This window comes from Schistocerca americana, chromosome 7, assembly GCF_021461395.2.
Source record: "Schistocerca americana isolate TAMUIC-IGC-003095 chromosome 7, iqSchAmer2.1, whole genome shotgun sequence".
In the NCBI taxonomy this organism is placed as follows: domain Eukaryota; kingdom Metazoa; phylum Arthropoda; class Insecta; order Orthoptera; family Acrididae; genus Schistocerca; species Schistocerca americana.
In genome coordinates this window covers 145,011,986-145,031,624 of record NC_060125.1, presented here as the reverse complement: position 1 = coordinate 145,031,624, position 19,639 = coordinate 145,011,986, and the positions used below count along the sequence as shown (strand labels likewise).

The 19,639-nt window shown below is 45.4% G+C and overlaps 1 protein-coding gene across 1 annotated transcript in view; it reads right to left on the bottom strand.

Moving 5' to 3' along the window:
• The window catches only part of LOC124622801, a 234,137-nt gene that overhangs the window by 44,309 nt on the left and 170,189 nt on the right, over positions 1 to 19,639 (bottom strand). The window contains exon 2 of the mRNA XM_047148593.1: positions 2,787 to 2,909. Within this exon, the coding sequence (XP_047004549.1) occupies positions 2,787 to 2,909 (123 nt within the window). The remainder of the gene's footprint in view (positions 1 to 2,786; positions 2,910 to 19,639) is intronic.

Genomic DNA, 19,639 nt, shown 5'->3' with positions numbered 1-19,639 from the left:
TACCATCGCGTTTCCGACTTTGATAAAGGTCGGATTGTGGCCTATCGCGATTGCGGTTTATCGTATCGCGACATTGCTGCTCGCGTTGCTTGAGATCCAATGACTGTTAGCAGAATATGGAATCGGTGGGTTCAAGAACGCCGTGCTGGATCCCAATGGCCTCGTATCACTAGCAGTCGAGATGACAGGCATCTTATCCGCATGGCTGTAACGGATCGTGCAGCCACGTCTCGATCCCTCAGTCAACAGATGATGACGTTTGCAAGACAACAACCATCTGCACGAATAGTTCGACGACGTTTGCAGCAGCACGGACTATCAGCTCGGAGACCATGGCTGCGGTTTCCTTGACGCTGCATCACAGGAAGGAGCGCCTGCGATGGTGTACTCAACGACGAACCTGGGTGCACGTATGGTAAAACGTCATTTGTTCGGATGGATCCAGGTTCTGTTTAGAGCATCATGATGGTCGCATCCGTGTTTGGCGACATCGCGGTGAATGCACACTGGAAGCGTGTATTCGTCATCGCCATACGGGCGTATCACCCGGCGTGATGGTATGGGGTGCCATTGGTTACACGTCTCGGTCACCTCTTGTTCGCATTGACGGCACTTTGAACAGTGGACGTTACATTTCAGACGTGTTACGACCCGTGGCTCTACCCTTCATTCGATCCCTGCGAAACCCTACATTTTAGCAGGATAATGCACAACCGCATGTTGCAGGTGCTGTACGGGCTTTTCTGGATACAGAAAATGTTCGACTGCTGCCCTGGCCAGCACATTCTGCAGATCTCTCACCAATTGAAAACGTCTGGTCAATGGTGGCCGAGCAACTGGCTCGTCACAATACGCCAGTCACTACTCTTGATGAACTGTGGTATCGTGTTGAAGCTCCATGGGCAGCTGTACCTGTTCACGGCATCCAAGCTCTGTTTGACTCACTGTCCAGGCGTATGAAGACCGTTATTACGCCCAGAGGTGGTTGTTCTGGGTACCGATTTCTCAGGATCTATGCGCCCAAATTGCGTGAAAATGTAATCACATGTCATTCCTAGTATAATATATTTGTGCAATGAATACCCGTTTATCATATGCATTTGTCCTTTGTGTAGCAATTTTAATGGCCAGTAGTGTATTCGTAACACAGTCATTTTCTTTACTATTTATATTACAATTAATATAATGGGAAAAATGCGTTAATCGGATGAACTTTTATTAAATTTACAATGTAATTTGACATTATACAAATTTTATTATCACAAATAATATAATTTTCATAACTATCGACTAGTAAACGACCAAACGCATAAAGTGATACTGAAAATGTCTTTCTGTCCGTGTCTTCAAAATTGTTCGTATTTAATAGAAAAAGAACGAGAAATTGCTTCTCGTTAAGACGCTGTTAAAATGCACTCGATACTGTATGATCAATTATCAGCGCCGATATTTAAGGAAATGCTGCGTTATTCATGGTTTGCTTCCATATTATCGGCTGAAAGAGAGGTTTATTAAATGTCAACGAGGTTTGTTTTTCAACGGAAAACCTCAAAAGACCTTGCGTACGCGGAAACAGTATTTATTCAATGTAGCTGGTGCCGTTTAACTTGATGTTTTCCATGTTTTTACGAAAAATACCATCCTGCCATTGTACTCGTAATGTCTAAAGCGACGATTAATTGTACATCTTTTGAAAGCCGAAAATTTGGAGGTAACAAGTAGTTTCGGGCTCCTTCCAGGTATAAGGGATTTCTCAAATCACGGACAAGCATATATTTTCAGTATCACTTTATGCGTTTGGTCGTTTAATAGTCGATAGTTATGAAAATTATATTATTTGTGATAATAAAAATTTGTATACTGTCAAAGAACATTGTAAATTTAATAAAAGTTCATCCGATTACACGTATTTTTCCCATTATATCAATTGTAATATAAATAGTTAAGAAAATGACTGTGTTACAAATACACTACTGGCCGTTAAAATTGCTACACCAAGAACGAATGCAGATGATAAACGGGTATTCATTGGACGAATATATTATACTAGAAATGACATGTGATTACATTTTCACGCAGTTTGGGCGCATAGATCCTTATTTGTGATAGTAAAAATTTGTAAACTGCCACATAACGTCGTAAATTTAATAAACGCTCATCCGATTACACGTATTTTTCCCATTACATCAATTGTAACATAAATAGTAAAAAATTATGTTAAAAATAAAAAACCTGGCGAACGGGACTCGATCCAGCGATCCAGCAATTACGGGGCTTGAACGCTACCCATTTTTTTTTTTTTTACCCCACTCGACAGCCGCCGCTTCATGGCAAAAACGGCCACGCACAGGTATATATTAGACGATCGAAATTATCTTGCGATTTTCTCAATAACGCTTGAGAAGTGCGCTCTACTGCTTACACATTTTGTTGTCCTAATGGAGTACTACGAGTGTACGAAGTTTGAAGTAAATCCGCGTTCCAAACGTCGTGGCCTCCCCTTGTGAGTGAACAATACTGAGAGTTATTTAAGGAGATGTTAATGTTCCGACGGCAGCAAACCAACAGTTGCTCGGTACACTTTCTAAATTTTGCTTCTGGACAAAAGTTACTTGGCTGTCGAGGATTAATAGGACACTCAGTGCAGTTGTTTTTGTGTTACAGAATAACGCAGCCTAAAGCCGAGAATGGTTTAGTCAATTTAATTAGACTGCCCGGGCGACGATTTAAACCTGGTTCCACGGGCGTGTGTATCGGGACTGTTGCGGCAGTGTCGAGGTACTCACGTCGGGTAGGTCCGCGTAGTAGACGAGTCGGCGGGGGGCGACTCTGCGGCGCGCGTCACGGCTCGAGTCTCCGCCGTAGCCGTAGCCGCCGCGGCTGCCCGTCACGAAGGGGGCGGCGCGCTCCTCGTGAGGGGGCGGAGCGTGCCACGCTGCGGGGGCGGCGGCGGCGGCGGGGGCGGGGGCGGCGGCGGCGGGGGCGGGGGCGGCGGGGGCGGGGGCCGCAGCGCAGCCGGTGGCCACAGCCGCTGCTGCGCACACTGCCAGCAGCGTGCGGGCGTACATCTTCGAGCGACTGCCGTGTCTGTCTGCAACACAGTCACACAGTAGCTGGCTTATCCGAGCAGATTCGAAAAGAAACAACGAAAAAAATGAAATCTAAATTGTAAACAGTGCACTATTTTTCGTACCCATACGCTATTTAAGACACGGTCTACGTCTACATCTACATCCATACTCCGCAAGCCACCTGATGGTTTGTGGCGGAGGATACCTTGAGTGCCTCTATCGGTTCTCCTTTCTATTCTAGTCTCGTATTGTTCGTGGAAAGAAAGATTGTCGGTATGCCTCTGTGTGGGCTCTAATCTCTCTGATTTTATCCTCATGGTCTCTTCACGAGATATACATAGGAGGGAGCAATATGCTGCTTGACTCCTCGGTGAAGGTATGTTCTCGAAACTTCAACAAAAGCCCGTACCGAGCTACTAACCGTCTCTCTTGCAGAGTCTTCCACTGGAGTTTATCTATCATCTCCGTAACGCTTTCGCAATTAGTAAATGATCCTGTAACGAAGCGCGCTGCTCTCCCTTGGATTTTCTCTATCTCTTCTATCGTACCTATCTGGTACGGATCCCGCACCGGTGAGCAGTATTCAAGCGGTGGGCGAACAAGCGTACTGTAACCTACTTCCTTTGTTTTCGGATTGCATTTCCTTAGGATTCTTCCAATGAATCTCAGTCTGGCATCTCCTTTACCGACGATTAATTTTATATGGTCATTCCATTTTAAATCACTCCTAATGCCTACTCCCAGATAATTTATGGAATTAATTGCTTCTAGTTGCTGACGTGCTATATTGTAGCTAAATGAGGAAGGAGATTTCTTTCTATGTATTCGCAGCACTTTACACTTGTCTACATTGAGACTTAATTGCCATTCCCTGCACTACGCATCAATTCGTTGCAGATCCTCCTGCATTTCAGTACAATTTTCCATTCTTACCACATCTCGATGTACTACAGCATCATCCGCAAAAAGCCTCAGTGAACTTCCGATGTTATCCACAAGGTCAGTTATATATATTGTGAGTAGCAACGGTCCTACGACGCTCCCCTGCGGCACACCTGAAATCACTCTTATTTCGGGAGACTTCTCTCCATTGGCAATGACATGCTCCTTTCTGTTATCTAGGAACTCTTCAATCCCTGTTGCGGTTTGCCTACTGCTACCTTGTCGCGTCTCAGGAGGCGTCTTGTCGGGTCTAGGGAGGGAATTCTCTAACCTAAAAAAACCCACATGTGCACTCCACACGTAGTCCGCTACCCTTGTAGCCGCTTCCTACGTGTAGTGCACGCCTGACCTATTCAGGGGGACCCTACATTTCTCCACCTGACAGCGGAGGTCGAGATATTTGCACCCCAGATCTCCGCAGAATCGTCTGAGCCTCTGGTTTAAACCTTCCACTCGGCTCCAAACCAGAGGACCGCCATCAGTTCTGGGAACGACACTACAAATTGTTAGATTCCACCCCGCGAGAAAGGCTTTCCGCCTTCACCAACTCCGCCAACCGCCTGTACGAACTGAGGATGACCTCTGAACCCCGACGGCAGGAGTCATTGGTGCCGACATGAGCAACAATCTGCAGTTGGGTGCACCCAGTGCTCTCTATCGCCGCCAGCAGGGCCTCCTACACATCTCGGATGAGGCCCCCCGGCAAGCAGACAGAGTGAAAACTGGCCTACTTCCCCGACCCTTCCGCTATCTCCCTAAAGGGCTCCATCGCCCGCCTAACATTGGAGCTCCCAATCACTAATAAACCCCTCCCCCCGTGTGCTTTCTCGGACCTTGCTTAAGGAGCGGCCACATGTCCACTCACAGGCAGAGCGGGCAATGCCACACGGCCAGCCTCCACATTGACCCTCCGCCTCGTGTGACGCGAACGTCGTTGAACCCGCCACTCCCCTTGGGGAGAGGGTGGCCCAACCGCGCCCGGTACCCGCGAAGATGTCTCGACAGCAGGGACCGTGGGTGAAGCATGTAACACCTCGGGTGTACCATGCGACGCATCAGACTCCCCACTGCCGCTACACTCCGTCGCAGCAGCCTGAAGACGGCTGACCGTGGCCATCAGCACGTTCAGCTGTTTGCGAACAGTGGCCAGCTCCTCCTGCGTACGTACACAGCAGTCACACATCCTATGCATCCTAAGAAATAAACACTTTACTGTAGAGAGTTAAGTAATCAACTTTTAACTAGACTGCTAATTCACTAAAGGCGGCTGATACCTGACTAAACTGTTGTTACTAGATACTTCTTGTTGGAAACAATGACAATAAGCACTAACTGTCTCTGGACAGTATTCAAAATAAACACGAAATCTATGGAACACTATTACTAGTACTCGGAAATTAAAGCTTCCTAAAAGCAAAAACACACGGAAAAGAAGTGGCAAGTAAGAAAAACACAGTTAATACTTAAATTTACGTAGGTTGCTGCACAGGAGATGTGAAGCAGATGGCAGTTACGACGACACTGTTAGTACTGGCACTACAGCGGTTCTTTGCAGAACAGGTCTCTTACCATGCAGATCTTACTGGGCCGTTGGTAGAGCAGCGAGATTCCCATTAGTGAAAACCTGCGAGGGGCTCAGTGCATATGGGGTTATTCGTAAAATGTTTTGCTTTACGTAGTACTGCCACATGACATCAACGATAGAAAAGGAGTGACAGCATCGGCTACAGTCGAGACTGCGCGACTTGCCGAGGGGTATGCAGACCCACCCTGACAAAACCCCTCAACTGCGTGCTAAAGTAATGCCGGTAGCATTCTCCGACACGGTCGTTTACTGCTGCGGTGTGCCAGGCTTCTCGGTGCCGCAGCATGACGTGCTCTGGCAGCTGTCTACGCGCCAGAAAGCGAGAAGCGGGATTGCATCACAGTCATCACACCCGAGCCCAGCGGGTAATACCAACACCGACTCAAAGGAAGGCGTCGGCCAGCTGCCTCGGCGCTTGTTGGTGACGTCACGTCAGCTAGGCACGGCGAACGCCAGGTCTGTTGCAGGCAGAAACGCATGGGCGTGCTTATCACTATAAATCTCTTATTTTTGGACAAAATGTTTGGCATTAATTTGGATTCTGCAGTTTTATTTAGATGAAAGATTTTCTTACTATCGTAAAGCTACAAATGAAGATCATAGTTCTGTATTACTGAATCCTGTCGAAACAAACGTAGATCAATATGAGAAGACGCTTTGCCCCATCGCAAGCTTCGGAAATTTTACGTTCAAGTAACTATATTTACTTGATCCATTTTGTTATCGAAACTTACCCCAACCCACTTACAATGAACTCGTTTCTTTTATTTATTTATTTATTTTCGTTTGACATCGTCACTGGAAATGTGAACTAATTTACATGTTTAAATGTCAAACTGTTGCAAGTCATTAGATTACAGTGATTACAATCTTGGAATTCTAAACAGGAAACAAAATAGCTTCATACATCGAAAATACTGCTGAGCTTAAACTTTTTTAAACATGCACATTAGAAAAGATAAATATTCCCCTCTTGCAACTGAAAGGAGAAACTTTATAAGATAAAAAAATTTTATTTGATAATACAAGTATCTCTCTTTTGCCTCTTCTTCTGCCCCCCCCCCCCCCCCCCCCCCAACGTGTACAATCGCAAGATATTTCATTAACATTCAGTGCTCCTCACCCCATAGTCAACCAAGATACTTAAAGAAGAGCACCAATATGTTCACAGTTTCTTGTAAAAGCAACCCAGTACAAACGTAACTTCCTCAGAGTTACAAAAAAGGAAAAGAAGCACGAATTCCGTTGCTGCTAAACCATGAAGTTGTTTTTGTATGTCAATCCTTAAAACAGGTGGAAACTTAAGTTCAGGAGTACACTAATTGTTAAGAAGTGTAATGAATTGCACAATTAATTGATTGCAGGAATCTCTCAGAACAATGTGTGTTGGTCAACTACCGCCAATAGTTTCACATTTTCCTGTGTCAGGGAGGGAGACACCACCATTATGAATATGCCTGCAACAGACCCGGCGTTCGCCGTGCCTAGCTGACGTGACGTCACGAACAAGCGCCGAGGCCTTCCTTTGAGTCGGTAATACTAAGTGCACACACCCTCCCAGCCACCCTCCCCCTCCCTCCCTCCACCACTTCTGACCTCCGCTGGCCAGTTTCCAGCAGGGCGTGTCCTCGAACCACTACGACATCACCTAGGTGCGTCAAGAACTGCCGTATCCCTGGGTGTCACTCCACGAAACACTAACTGCCTCCCAGAGTTTTGGGGTCCTGAGATCGACGTGGAGTGTTTTCTCGCCCTCACCGGCTGCCCACAGTGCCGGGCATAACATGGCCACCGAGCTGACTTGGTCTCACGTCCAGTGTACGCTAGGCTGGGCGTAACATGGCCACTGAGCTGACTTGGTCTCGTGACCAGCGTATGTGAGGTCGGGCATAACATGGCCAGCGAGCTGACTCGGTGTGGCGCCCTGCCTACTGTGTCGTTTTTGAGATAGCACACTACCACCACTGCCGCCACCCTGGCGTCCTCATCTGCGCCTACATCCTGCGCAGAGACGTCGATATCTCGTAGAAAACCCAGGGTCAATACACAATGTCGCTACCTAGTCAGCATTTTCGACTCCGCACTCGCCGCGGTACTCCCCACCCCCAGATCCCACACCGACTCTCTGGGTCGCCGTTACCGGTGACGCTGACTTCAGCGCCATCAAACCATTGTGCTCGAAGGACTCCCTGCCCAAACTGTATTACCATGGACAGTATGATTGTCGATAATCTTCTCAACAAGCGCGACTTTCTCTAAATTTATCATCATGGCCGCTATGGATGTGTATTATGGAGTCCTGTTGGAACTTTGCCTTTCTGAGTGTCGGCGCAACGTCTTTCTCGTCACGTCTCAAGCAGCATCAGGGTCAGTGTTTTCTCACACTGAAGAAATAAACCTGTGCCAAATGTGCAGTTCTTCCTCGAGTTTTCTCTGCTTCCCAGTTTTCAAGCTGGTCAGTCACAAAAAAAAAAATGGCTCTGAGCACTATGGGACTCAACTGCTGAGGTCATTAGTCCCCTAGAACTTAGAACTAGTGAAACCTAACTAACCTAAAGACATCACAAACATCCATGCCCGAGGCAGGATTCGAACCTGCGACCGTAGCGGTCTTGCGGTTCCAGACTGCAGCGCCTTTAACCGCACGGCCACTTCGGCCGGCGTCAGTCACAGATCGACGAATAATACCCAAGAATTGGTCTAGAGAGGCTCTGGGAGACTTGGACCACTTTTTTTCTTCAGCATAAACTTTGTCGATTTTCGGCATTTTCTGACTCTGGCAGCTTGCCTGTATAGTGTGGCATATAAACGTAAGTACAATGTGTTACTGAGGCACTACCGCTTAAAACAAAAAAGATATTTTAAAATGAAAACTTATGTGAGTGGTCCACCACACCCATAGGTGTACGGTGAGATGGACCAGTGTAATGGGAGAGATGGACCGTATAAAAATGGCGACACCTGAATAAAAGAGTCAGTTAAAACTAAATAATTTTATTTGGAATACGTTGTAATGAATATGAAACTATGCTATTAAATATTTTAATCCAAAACAATTTTATCAGTTTCTTACAAATCTTGACTGAACATTGGCTTTTCTGATGAGTTGGTGGTTTTGTTTGAGCATTAGCCTGTCTTTCTCTGACCACGGCAGTTACAATTATTATCAAATGTTCAACAACATTCGTATGGCCATCGTGAATAGAAACACACTTAATCCACTCATCATTTCTATTACTTTCGTAATATATTTCACCACACCCAATACATCCATCTTCATACCACTTATTAAAGTTACTTTCGTACTGCTCTACAATGTGCAATGTCGGCAATGTCGTGTTGTTAGCAAAGGCACTCACGTCGGTCGTGTGCTGCCATAGCCCATTAACGTCAAATTTCGCCACGAAGTCCTAACGGAGGCGTTCGTCATACGAGTATGTACTCCATTGACCTCCGCTGTTATTTCGCGAATGTTGCTTGTCTGTAAGCACTGACAACTCTACGCAAACGTTGCTGCTCTCGGTCGTTAAGTTAAGGTCGTCGGCCGCTGCGTATCCGTGGTGAAAGGCAATGCCTGAAATTTGGTGTTCTCCACACACTATTGACATTGTGGATCTCAAAGTATTGAACTCCTTAAGGAAATGTCCCATTCGTCTGGCTCGAATCACCATTCCACTTTCAAAATCTGTTAGTCCCTCCCGTGCGGCCGTAATCACGTCGGAAACGTTTTCACATTCCCCTTTGTATCTTGTCAACACGATACTACCGTCATCTGTATATGTGCATATCGCTAACCCATGACGTTTTTCACCTCAGTGTATATATGAAGACTCAGCCCAGGAGCCACTGTAGTGATTTTGATAAGGTTTTCACTAATAGGGAAGGGTATGTAATTTATAAATATTAGGTGCAAATTAGATTCCTGTGATGAATTATAGTCCCCTGTCGCGTTTTTCTGTTTGTATGCGCAAGCCACTCTGACTACAGTACGGATTTTGATACTCACGGCAGAGTGGAGTGACCAACACGCGGAGTCTCTGATGCAAAGCTTGTATTATCGGATTGCAGTCGGCCAGTCCGCTCGCGGCTGTAGGTGCTTCAGTACGCCGGCAAGAGGCGTTTGCTGCTTGAGACTTTAACTTACGTGAAAGAGAAGATATCCATTGTTCTCCGACTTTTAATCATAACTCTACGAAAAGGCCTGTAAACAAAGTCACCACTAACGGCAGCTAAGTCGTCCGGTGTTAAATATATACACGTGGAGACCACGACGTTGGGATCACAGATTTACTTCAAACTTTGTACGCATTTAGTAGGCCACTAAAACAAAAAAGTGTGTAAGTTGTAAGGTGCACTACTCTGACAATTGCGAGAAAATCGCAAGAGAAGTTTTATGCGTCTGTTAAGCAGCTGATGTGTTTGTGGGTAGGTGCCAACTGTCAGCGTTCATTTGCAGGCGCGGTAACTCGGCATGGTTCAAATGGCTCTGAGCACTATGGGACTTAACTTCTGCGGTCACCAGTCCCCTAGAACTTAGAACTACTTAAACCCAACTAACCTAAGGACATCACACACATCCATGCCCGAGGCAGGATTCGAACCTGCGACCGTAGCAGCAGCGCGGTTTCAGACTGTAGCGCCCAGAACCGCTCGGCCACTCCGGCCGGCTAACTCGGCATGTTCGGTCAGAGGGTTAGCTCTGTAATAATAATAATAACAAACTGAGTAACTGGATCAACGACGAACTTGGACGGTTGTCATGGGACGTCCGCACCGAACAAATGCAGTGAACAATAACGAACAGAATGAGATTAAAGAAAGGAAAAATGTGGTTAGTGTTCGACCTTCGTAAGAGGAACATGGATGAGGTAACAGTATGACTCCTACTGAAACCTTCACTGTTGTAGTACTAGTGTAAATTCTGTGGTGTTAAAAAAGTGCGCCTACACTATTCGTTCTTGTTACGTTAGCAACGTCCCGCCGCTACGTAGGGTAACTGCCAAATGGGGTCCGTCTCCTGTGTCTGCAGCTCGAAGCATCGAGGTTTAAAGTAGTTCCGGGTACCTTACCAGACTGTATATGTAGTGGCGTGGCAAGACAGCCAAGCCACTCGGAGGTAGCCGAAAGGCACGCGTTTAGCTCACGCAGGCTGGCGTGAGGTCTGGAACATTACAAGGAAATGTATAGTAGCAAATAAAGTACGTAGTGGATGTAATACTTAACTTTAATCCACAATTGTAGAACATCTCTCGTTACTGTACATGCTTCACAATATTAATTATCAAATGCTATGGCGCCTTGCTAGGTCGTAGCAAATGACGTAGCTGAAGGCTATGCTAACTATCGTCTCGGCAATTGAGAGCGTAATTGTCAGTGAATCATTGCTATGAACGTCGGCTGTACAACTGGGGCGAGTGCCATGACGTCTCTCTAGACCTGCCGTGTGGTGGCGCTCGGTCTGCTATCACTGACAGTGGCGACACGCGGGTCCGACGTATACTAACGGACCGCGGCCGATTTAAAGGCTACCACCTAGCAAGTTTGGTGTCTGGCGGTGACACCACAGTATATATAAGGGATTTCGCAAATCACGATAGACATACATTTTCAGATAGCTATAAATATGTTTGTTCTCATAATTACATTTAATTAAAAATAGTAAGTAGGCAAATAACATGAAATTCACTAAAACTTCATGCTAATACGTGTGGTTTTTTAAAATTATATTACGTCTCAAAAGTCATTTAAATTAAATAATGTGACCCGTTATGAAAAAAAATATAGCTCAAAGATTGAGCAGGATTCCAATCGTCGCCTCACTTACGTTGGCCTTACATAGCTCGAACGCTAACGACTTTCTTTCTTTTTCTTATTTTCTAATCTCTTTTGTTCGTTATGATTCGTTGCATTTCTTCAGGGCGGACGCCCCAAGACACTGATTCAAGTTCATCGTTTAACCATTCGCTACCCCCCCTTTTTTTTTTTTTTTTTTTTTTTTTACGAAGGGCAGATAACCCTCTGACCGAACAAGCTGAGCTACCGTGCCACCTACTACAAAACCACCACGAACTCTTAACAGGCGGCACCTGTGTACAGATACATGAGTTACATAATAGACGCGTAGTAAAACTTCTCTTGCGCGCTGAGCTGTTTTAACGGCCTTCTAAAGGCGTACAAATTTTGATGTATATCCGTGATCCCAACGTCGTGGCCTCCTCTTGTTAGTGCTATCTGCGCGAAGCCAGAGCAGGGCCATAGTGTTTCTATAAAAAGTCTGTAATGCGTTGTTTAGGGGAGGAAACACAGATATCGTAAAATGAATCTGAAAACACGCATTGGACGGTGAGTTCTTCGCGTATTTCCAGTTAACCAGTTTATGCAACAGCGCTGTAAAAACACAACACGTCTAAATGCATCGTCTCGTGTGGAGGGCGAAACACGCGTTCGCTTTGGACGGAAATACTCTTTTAAGACGCCTTACCTTCCAGAAAACCTACTAAGATACGGTAACGGTGCAGATGTAGCTCCCGCAGCATCTGATAATGAAAAGAAGCGCTGCTGGTGGATCAATGTGTTCTTTGGAAAAACTTTTACGCTGTTACAAACTTTCAACAACACATTTACGACAGATAACATGGAAATAGAAATTGCGAAGTACATCCATGTGTATACTGTACTGCACCTGACACGTGTCTTCCTAGTTAAATGATCGCTGTGGAGCAAACGGTTTCGTTCTGTGTAGTATCTGGTGGGCAGTTTTGCACAGGGCGCGGCGGCGGCAGCAGCGCTTTGCGGCGACTTCCGCTTCCGGCCGCCTCGCCGCCGGAAACAGTTTTGGGCGACAAATCCGGCAGGCCCGCCAACCGCCCACGTTCGCAAACTGGCTCCCACTCCGCCTCAAACGATGTACCCGTCACAATAGATTTCTTTTTTTCACTTCCATGAGACCCTTTTCATTGATCTATGTAAGCAAAGAACTTTACCGAGTTGAGGAGCGTAATGCTGTTAATCCTTGTAACAACCCACAGAATATTATTGTATTTTATTTTTCACATGTGTAAAACATTGTTTATAATTTGATCTGAAATGTTATTCTGTACTTAAGGTAATTCCATGGCCCATTCAGGGATATACAGGGTGGTCCATTGATCGTGACCGGGCCAAATATCTCACGAAATAAGCATCAAACGAAAAAACTACAAAGGACGAAACTCGTCTAGCTTGAAGGGGGAAACCAGATGGCGCTATGGTTGGCCCGCTAGATGGCGCTGCCACAGGTCAAACGGATATCAATTTTATTGCATATTCGTGTAGTACGTAAAGAAATATGAATGTTTTAGTTGGACCACTTTTATCGCTTTCTGATAGATAGCGCTGTAATAGTCACAAACGTATAAGTGCGTCGTATGACGTAACATTCTGCCAGTGCGGACGGTTTTTTCTTCGTGATATATTACGCGTGTTAAAATGGACCGTTTACCAATTGCGGAAAAGGTCGATATCATGTTCATGTATGGCTATTGTGATCAAAATGCCCAACGGGCGTGTGCTATGTATGCTGCTCGGTATCCTGGACGACATCATCCAAGTGTCCGGACCGTTCGCCGTATAGTTACGTTATTTAAGGAAACAGAAAGTGTTCAGCCACATGTGAAACGTCAACTACGACCTGCAACAAATGATGATGCCAAAGTAGGTGATTTAGCTGCTGTCGCGGCTAATCCGCACATCAGTAGCAGACAAATTGCGCGAGAATCGGGAATCTCAAAGACGTCGGTGTTGAGAATGCTACATCAACATCGATTGCACCCGTACCATATTTCTATGCACAAGGAATTGCATGGCGACGACTTTGAACGTCGTGTACAGTTCTGCCACTGGGCACAAGAGAAATTACGGGACGATGACAGATTTTTTGCACGCGTTCTGTTTAGCGACGAAGCGTCATTCACCAACAACGCTAACGTAAACCGGCATAATATGCACTATTGGGCAACGGAAAATCCACGATGGCTGCAACAAGTGGAACATCAGCGACCTTGGCTGGTTAATGTATGGTGTTGCATTATGGGAGGAAGGATAATTGGCCCCCATTTTATCGATGGCAATCTAAATGGTGCAATGTATGCTGATTTCCTACGTAATGTTCTACCGATGTTACGACAAGATGTTTGACTGCATGACAGAATGGCGATGTACTTCCAACATGATGGATGTCCGGCACATAGCTCGCGTATTGAATAGCGTATTTGACAGGTGGATTGGTCGTCGAAGCACCATACCATGGCCCGCACGTTCACCGGATCTGACGTCCCCGTATTTCTTTCTGTGCGAAAAGTTGAAGGATACTTGCTACCGTGATCCACCGACAACGCCTGACAACATGCGTCAGCGCATTGTCAATGCATGTGCGAAGATTACGGAAGGCGAACTACTCGCTGTTGAGAGGAATGTCGTTACACGTATTGCCAAATACGTTGAGGTAGACGGACATCATTTTGAGCATTTATTGCATTAATGTGGTATTTACAGGTAATCACGCTGTAACAGCATGTGTTCACAAAGGTACGTGTATCACATTGGGACAACCGAAATAAAATGTTCAAACGTACTAACGTTCTGTATTTTAATTTAAAAAACCTACCTGTTAGCAACTGTTCGTCTAAAATTGTGAGCCATATGTTCGTGACTATTACAGCGTCATCTATCACAAAGTTCCTTACGTACTACACGAATATGTAATAAAAAATGGGGGTTCCTATTTTAAAAAACGCAGTTGATATTCGTTTGATCTATGGCAGCGCCATTTAGCGGGCCAACCATAGCACCATCTGGTTTCCCCCTTCAAGCTGGACAAGTTTAGTGCTTTGTAGTTTTTTCGTTTGACGCTTATTACGTGCGATATTTGGTCCGGTCACGATTAATGGACCAACCTGTGTAGTGACAAAAAAAAAAAAAAATCGCAAAGCCAAGAAGCAATTGTGCGACGTAAACGAAAGTTGGTAGGTGTGTTTTACCTCTGAAAGATGGTGTCTATTCAAATTTCACAAGAGCAGCATAAGAGTGTCGCTAGTAGCGCCACTGTGATGATACAAATCAGGTTTGCTTTAAACGCAGGCTGTAACGGTCCTGAACGTTACTTCCTTCTGAGATTCGACGCTGTGAGTCGATGTTAGTCAAGAATGCTTTTACGATGACAAAGATTCCATTATCAGCACGTCTCTGACTTTGAACGAGGTCGTGTAATACGGCTACGAGAAGCTGGAAGTTCCTTCTGCGGTACTGCACAAAACTTGGCAAGAATGTAGTCACTGTAGATGACTGATGGCAGCTGTGATCAGGAGAATGTACGGTCGCAAAAGATCGGGTTCCAGATGGTCACGTGGCATTGTCGGAATGAAAGACCACGGAGCTCGGCGTATGGCTCTGTCGCGTTTTGAGCAACAGTTGCCACCACAGTGATACAATGGACTGTCACAAATCGGTTACTTCAAGGACAACTCCGAGGTAGATGCCCTGTAGCGCCCATTCCATTGACCCCAAACCACGGCCGTTGGCGACTTTACTGGTGTCAAGCGAGAGCTCATCGAAGGCAGGGTGGAGGTTGTTGTGTTTTCTGAGGGCAGCTGGTGCCAATGATGGCCGTGTTGGAAATAAGTAAGCCAGATAACGGCCTGCAACCAACCTGTCTAGACACACTGGACCTATACCTGGAGTTATCGCCCGTGGTGCGATTTCGTACGACAACAGGGGCACTTTCGTGGTTATTCCACACACTCTGACTGCAAATTTGTACATCAATCTGGTGATTCGATCTGTTGTGCGGCCATTCACGAACAGCATTCCAGGGGGTGTTTTCTAACACATCCTCGACCACATACGGCTGTTGTAACCCAACATCCTCTACAGAGTGGTGACATGTTGCCTTGGCCTGCTCGATCACCAGATCTGTTCCCAATCGAGCACTTATGGGACATCACTGGAGGACAACTTGAGCTTTAAGCATTAGCTGTCCCTGTACTGACCGATCAAGTGCAACAGGCACGAAACTCCATCCCACAATCTGACATCCGGCACCTGTACAACACTATGTACGAGAGGCGCTTGAAAAGTCCGTGCAAAGTCCGAGAGATGGCACCACCGGCGCGTATCGAGGTCATGTTTAGTTAGTAGCATCTTTGGAAAGAACGCACACCAAGTTTCAGCCATATTGGTCTATTTATTTCTCTTTGGCATTCGTGTGAATCGAGGAAGTCGAGTGATTGTCAAAAAATGGACGAAAAAGAATTTCGTGTGGTGATTAAACATTACTTTATGAAACGCAAAACGCCTCAGGAGACTAAAGAGAAGCTTGATAAACATTACGGTAACTCTCCACCTTCGATTAGAACAGTTTGGTTTCAAAATTTTCGGAGTGGCCATATGGGCACAAGTGATACTGAACGTTCTGGACGCCCTGTGGAGGTTACGACTCCAGAAGTCATTGATAAAATCCAAAATATGGTGATGGATGACAGAAGACTTAAGGTGCGTGATTGCTAGTGCTGTGGGCATCTCGAATGAACGGGTACATAATATTTTGCATAAACATCTGGACATCAGAAAGCTATCCGCAAGATGGGTTCCGCGATTGCTCACGCTTGACCAAAAACGGAATTGTGTGAAGTGTTGCAAGGATGGTTTGCAGCTGTTCGGGAAGAATCCGCAGGACTTTAAGCGTCGTTTCGTCACTGTGGATGAAACATGGATACAATACTATACTCCTGAGACCAAAGAACAATCTAAACAGTGAGTTACGAAGGGAGAATCTGCAATTGGCCGGAAAAGTTATGGCGACTGTCTTTTCGGTTTGGCAAGGGATAATCCTCATCGGCTATCTGGAAAAGGGTAAAACTATTACAAGTGCATATTATTCATCGTTATTGGACCGTTTGAAAACCGAGCAGCAAGAAAAACACCGGCGATTGGACCGCAAAAAAGTCCTTTTCCATCACGACAATGCACCCACACACACCTCAGCAGTTGTGGACGCAAAATTAATGGAAATAGGATTCCAACTCGTTTCACATCCCCCCTATTCTCCAGACTTGGCTCCCTCGGACTACTATTTGTTCCCCAATTTGAAGAAATGGCTGGCGGGACAAAGATTTTATTCGAACGAGGACTTGATTACAGTAACTAATAGCTACTTTGCAGAGTTGGACAATTCGTATTATTCGGAAGGGATCAACAAATTAAAACAGCGTTGGACGAAGTCTAAAAGGAGACTATGTCGAAAAACAAAAAAGGTTTACCCCAAACACGTAAGCAGTTTTTATTTTTGCACGGACTTTTCAAACGCCCCTCGTATGCATGTTTGCATGCTTGCTTTCAAGAATGTGGCGGTTACACCGGTTATTAATGTACCAGCACTTCACATTTTCAATGGATTTCTCGCGCTTACATTAATCTGTGATCTTGCAATGTTGATCACTAAAACATGTTACCTAGACAAATGTATTACCGTAATTTCGTAACTCTACGTTAATCATTTTTCGATGTTGCGATTTCTTCCGTCAATGTATTTTACTTGCGTAGATTGTTTTCAAGATTCAGGAGACTTTGTTGTCGAAACAAGAGAATGCTATTTTCCGTGCCGGAAGTAGAACGCGCCGTTGTATGCGGACGCGCTATTTCGAAATTTTAATTTCATTGCGATACATTTTGCTAAATATTTTGAACTCGGAATGTGAGTACTTTGGGTCAAATGGCTCTGAGCACTATGTGACTTAACTTCTGAGGTCATCAGTCGCCTAGAACTTAGAACTAATTAAACCTAACTAACCTAAGGACATCACACACATCCATGCCCGAGGCAGGATTCGAACCTGCGACCGTAGCGTTCGCTCGGTTCCAGACTGCAGCGCTCAGAACCGCACGGCCACTTCGGCCGGCTGTGTGAGTACTTTCGGAAGTCGTTCTGCAAAGACTTTTGGTTGTAATTGGCTAAATGTAGGTGGAGTAGAAGCAGTGGAATAGTAATTTCCCACACAGCATTATTGCGGAAATACAGGTTACTGCTGTTTGAAACCTGAAGATTATTTGTGGCCACGAATTTGAATTGTGTGGTTGGTGATAATTCCTGGTGAAAACTGTGAGTTGCGTTAATTACGTACTGAATTATATAGAATCTGGTCTGTTCTTCAGGGCTTTATTAAGGAGAGATTAACATTTTAGGTGATTGTCTTTGTGTGCAACGCAAAACAGAGTTTAAACAGACTAAACAACTACATGTTTCACCAAAAATTATAAAAAAATATCACCCAAAACTGTAAGGAACTGACCCAAAAATGTACCCAGTTGCCCTCGCATTCTAACAAATTTCTCCAAAACTCTAACAAATTTCCTTAAAATGGTGATCCAAGATGGCGACCCATGACATCACTGATGATGTGATATTCCACGATCACGATCCAACATGATGGATTTGGTGATACAGGAGCAGCCTGCAGTGCTGTCAGCCCAAAATTGTTGTCCCAATTTCCGTGGTTCTGCAGTCATCTACCTCCACCACACACCTTCAGCATTCAGTCTTACTAGCCATCAAGGTCACCGCCACTTGTGCCCCATACACCATAGTGAAAGGTTGATTATCATGAAGCGTCATCAGTTATCTTACTATCCCCAGACAGACAAAACTGACTCGCGCAGTTGATTGCAAGTATTAACCACAACTTTCATCGTCCACAGTGTATGCATAAATGAGTGTTTTCATCGTTTTTAGGGTTCTATACATCGCTCGGTAAAAACGGAAGGCTGAGAGTTTCACTTTGATGTTCGTCTGTCTGTCAGCGTGTTGAGCCCCGCGTTTATCAGGAACGGGTACAGGCGTCAGTTTTAGATTTATATCAAATACTGATGCCTACGGTCCCTTGGTGGTGTAAAAAATTTAAGCTTCTAAGCCAAGGAAAACAAACGATACGGCTATTTATGAGACGTATTTTCATACTCGCAAAGTCACTCATCAAAATCCTTAGGATACTTCTCGTTGACCTAGAATCATGAAATTTGGCAAGAAGCAAGGTATCACAGCACGAGTAAAGGAAAAGATATGAAAACCGTTAAATTTTGATTATACAACAGAAAAGTATTCTTCGCCATCTGCTGTCCGTGTCTCTGTCCATCTGTTAAGATACTTTTTCTCGATAGCGGGTACGGGTATCAGGTTAAAATTTGTGTGAAATACTAGGGTTTACGGTCCCTTGGCAGCGTAAAAAATTTAAGCTTTTAAGTAAATACAGTCAAAAGATACGGATGCCTGTTAAAACCCGTTTTTCTTATAACGCACAGGGAAATCAAGGAGGAACTTAGGCCTACGTTCGTTTGGTGGATCACAAAATTGAAGCTTCTAAGAGATGCAGTCACAAGATACAGCCATTTATGGCACATACACTCCTGGAAATTGAAATAAGAACACCGTGAATTCATTGTCCCAGGAAGGGGAAACTTTATTGACACATTCCTGGGGTCAGATACATCACATGATCACACTGACAGAACCACAGGCACATAGACACAGGCAACAGAGCATGCACAATGTCGGCACTAGTACAGTGTATATCCACCTTTCGCAGCAATGCAGGCTCCTATTCTCCCTTGGAGACGATCGAAGAATTGCTGGATGTAGTCCTGTGGAACGGCTTGCCATGCCATTTCCACCTGGCGCCTCAGTTGGACCAGCGTTCGTGCTGGACGTGCAACCGCGTGAGACGACGCTTCATCCAGTCCCAAACATGCTCAATGGGGGACAGATCCAGAGATCTTGCTGGCCAGGGTAGTTGACTTACACCTTCTAGAGCACGTTGGGTGGCACGGGATACATGCGGACGTGCATTGTCCTGTTGGAACAGCAAATTCCCTTGCCGGTCTAGGAATGGTAGAACGATGGGTTCGATGACGGTTTGGATGTACCGTGCACTATTCAGTGTCCCCTCGACGATCACCAGTGGTGTACGGCCAGTGTAGGAGATCGCTCCCCACACCATGATGCCGGGTGTTGGCC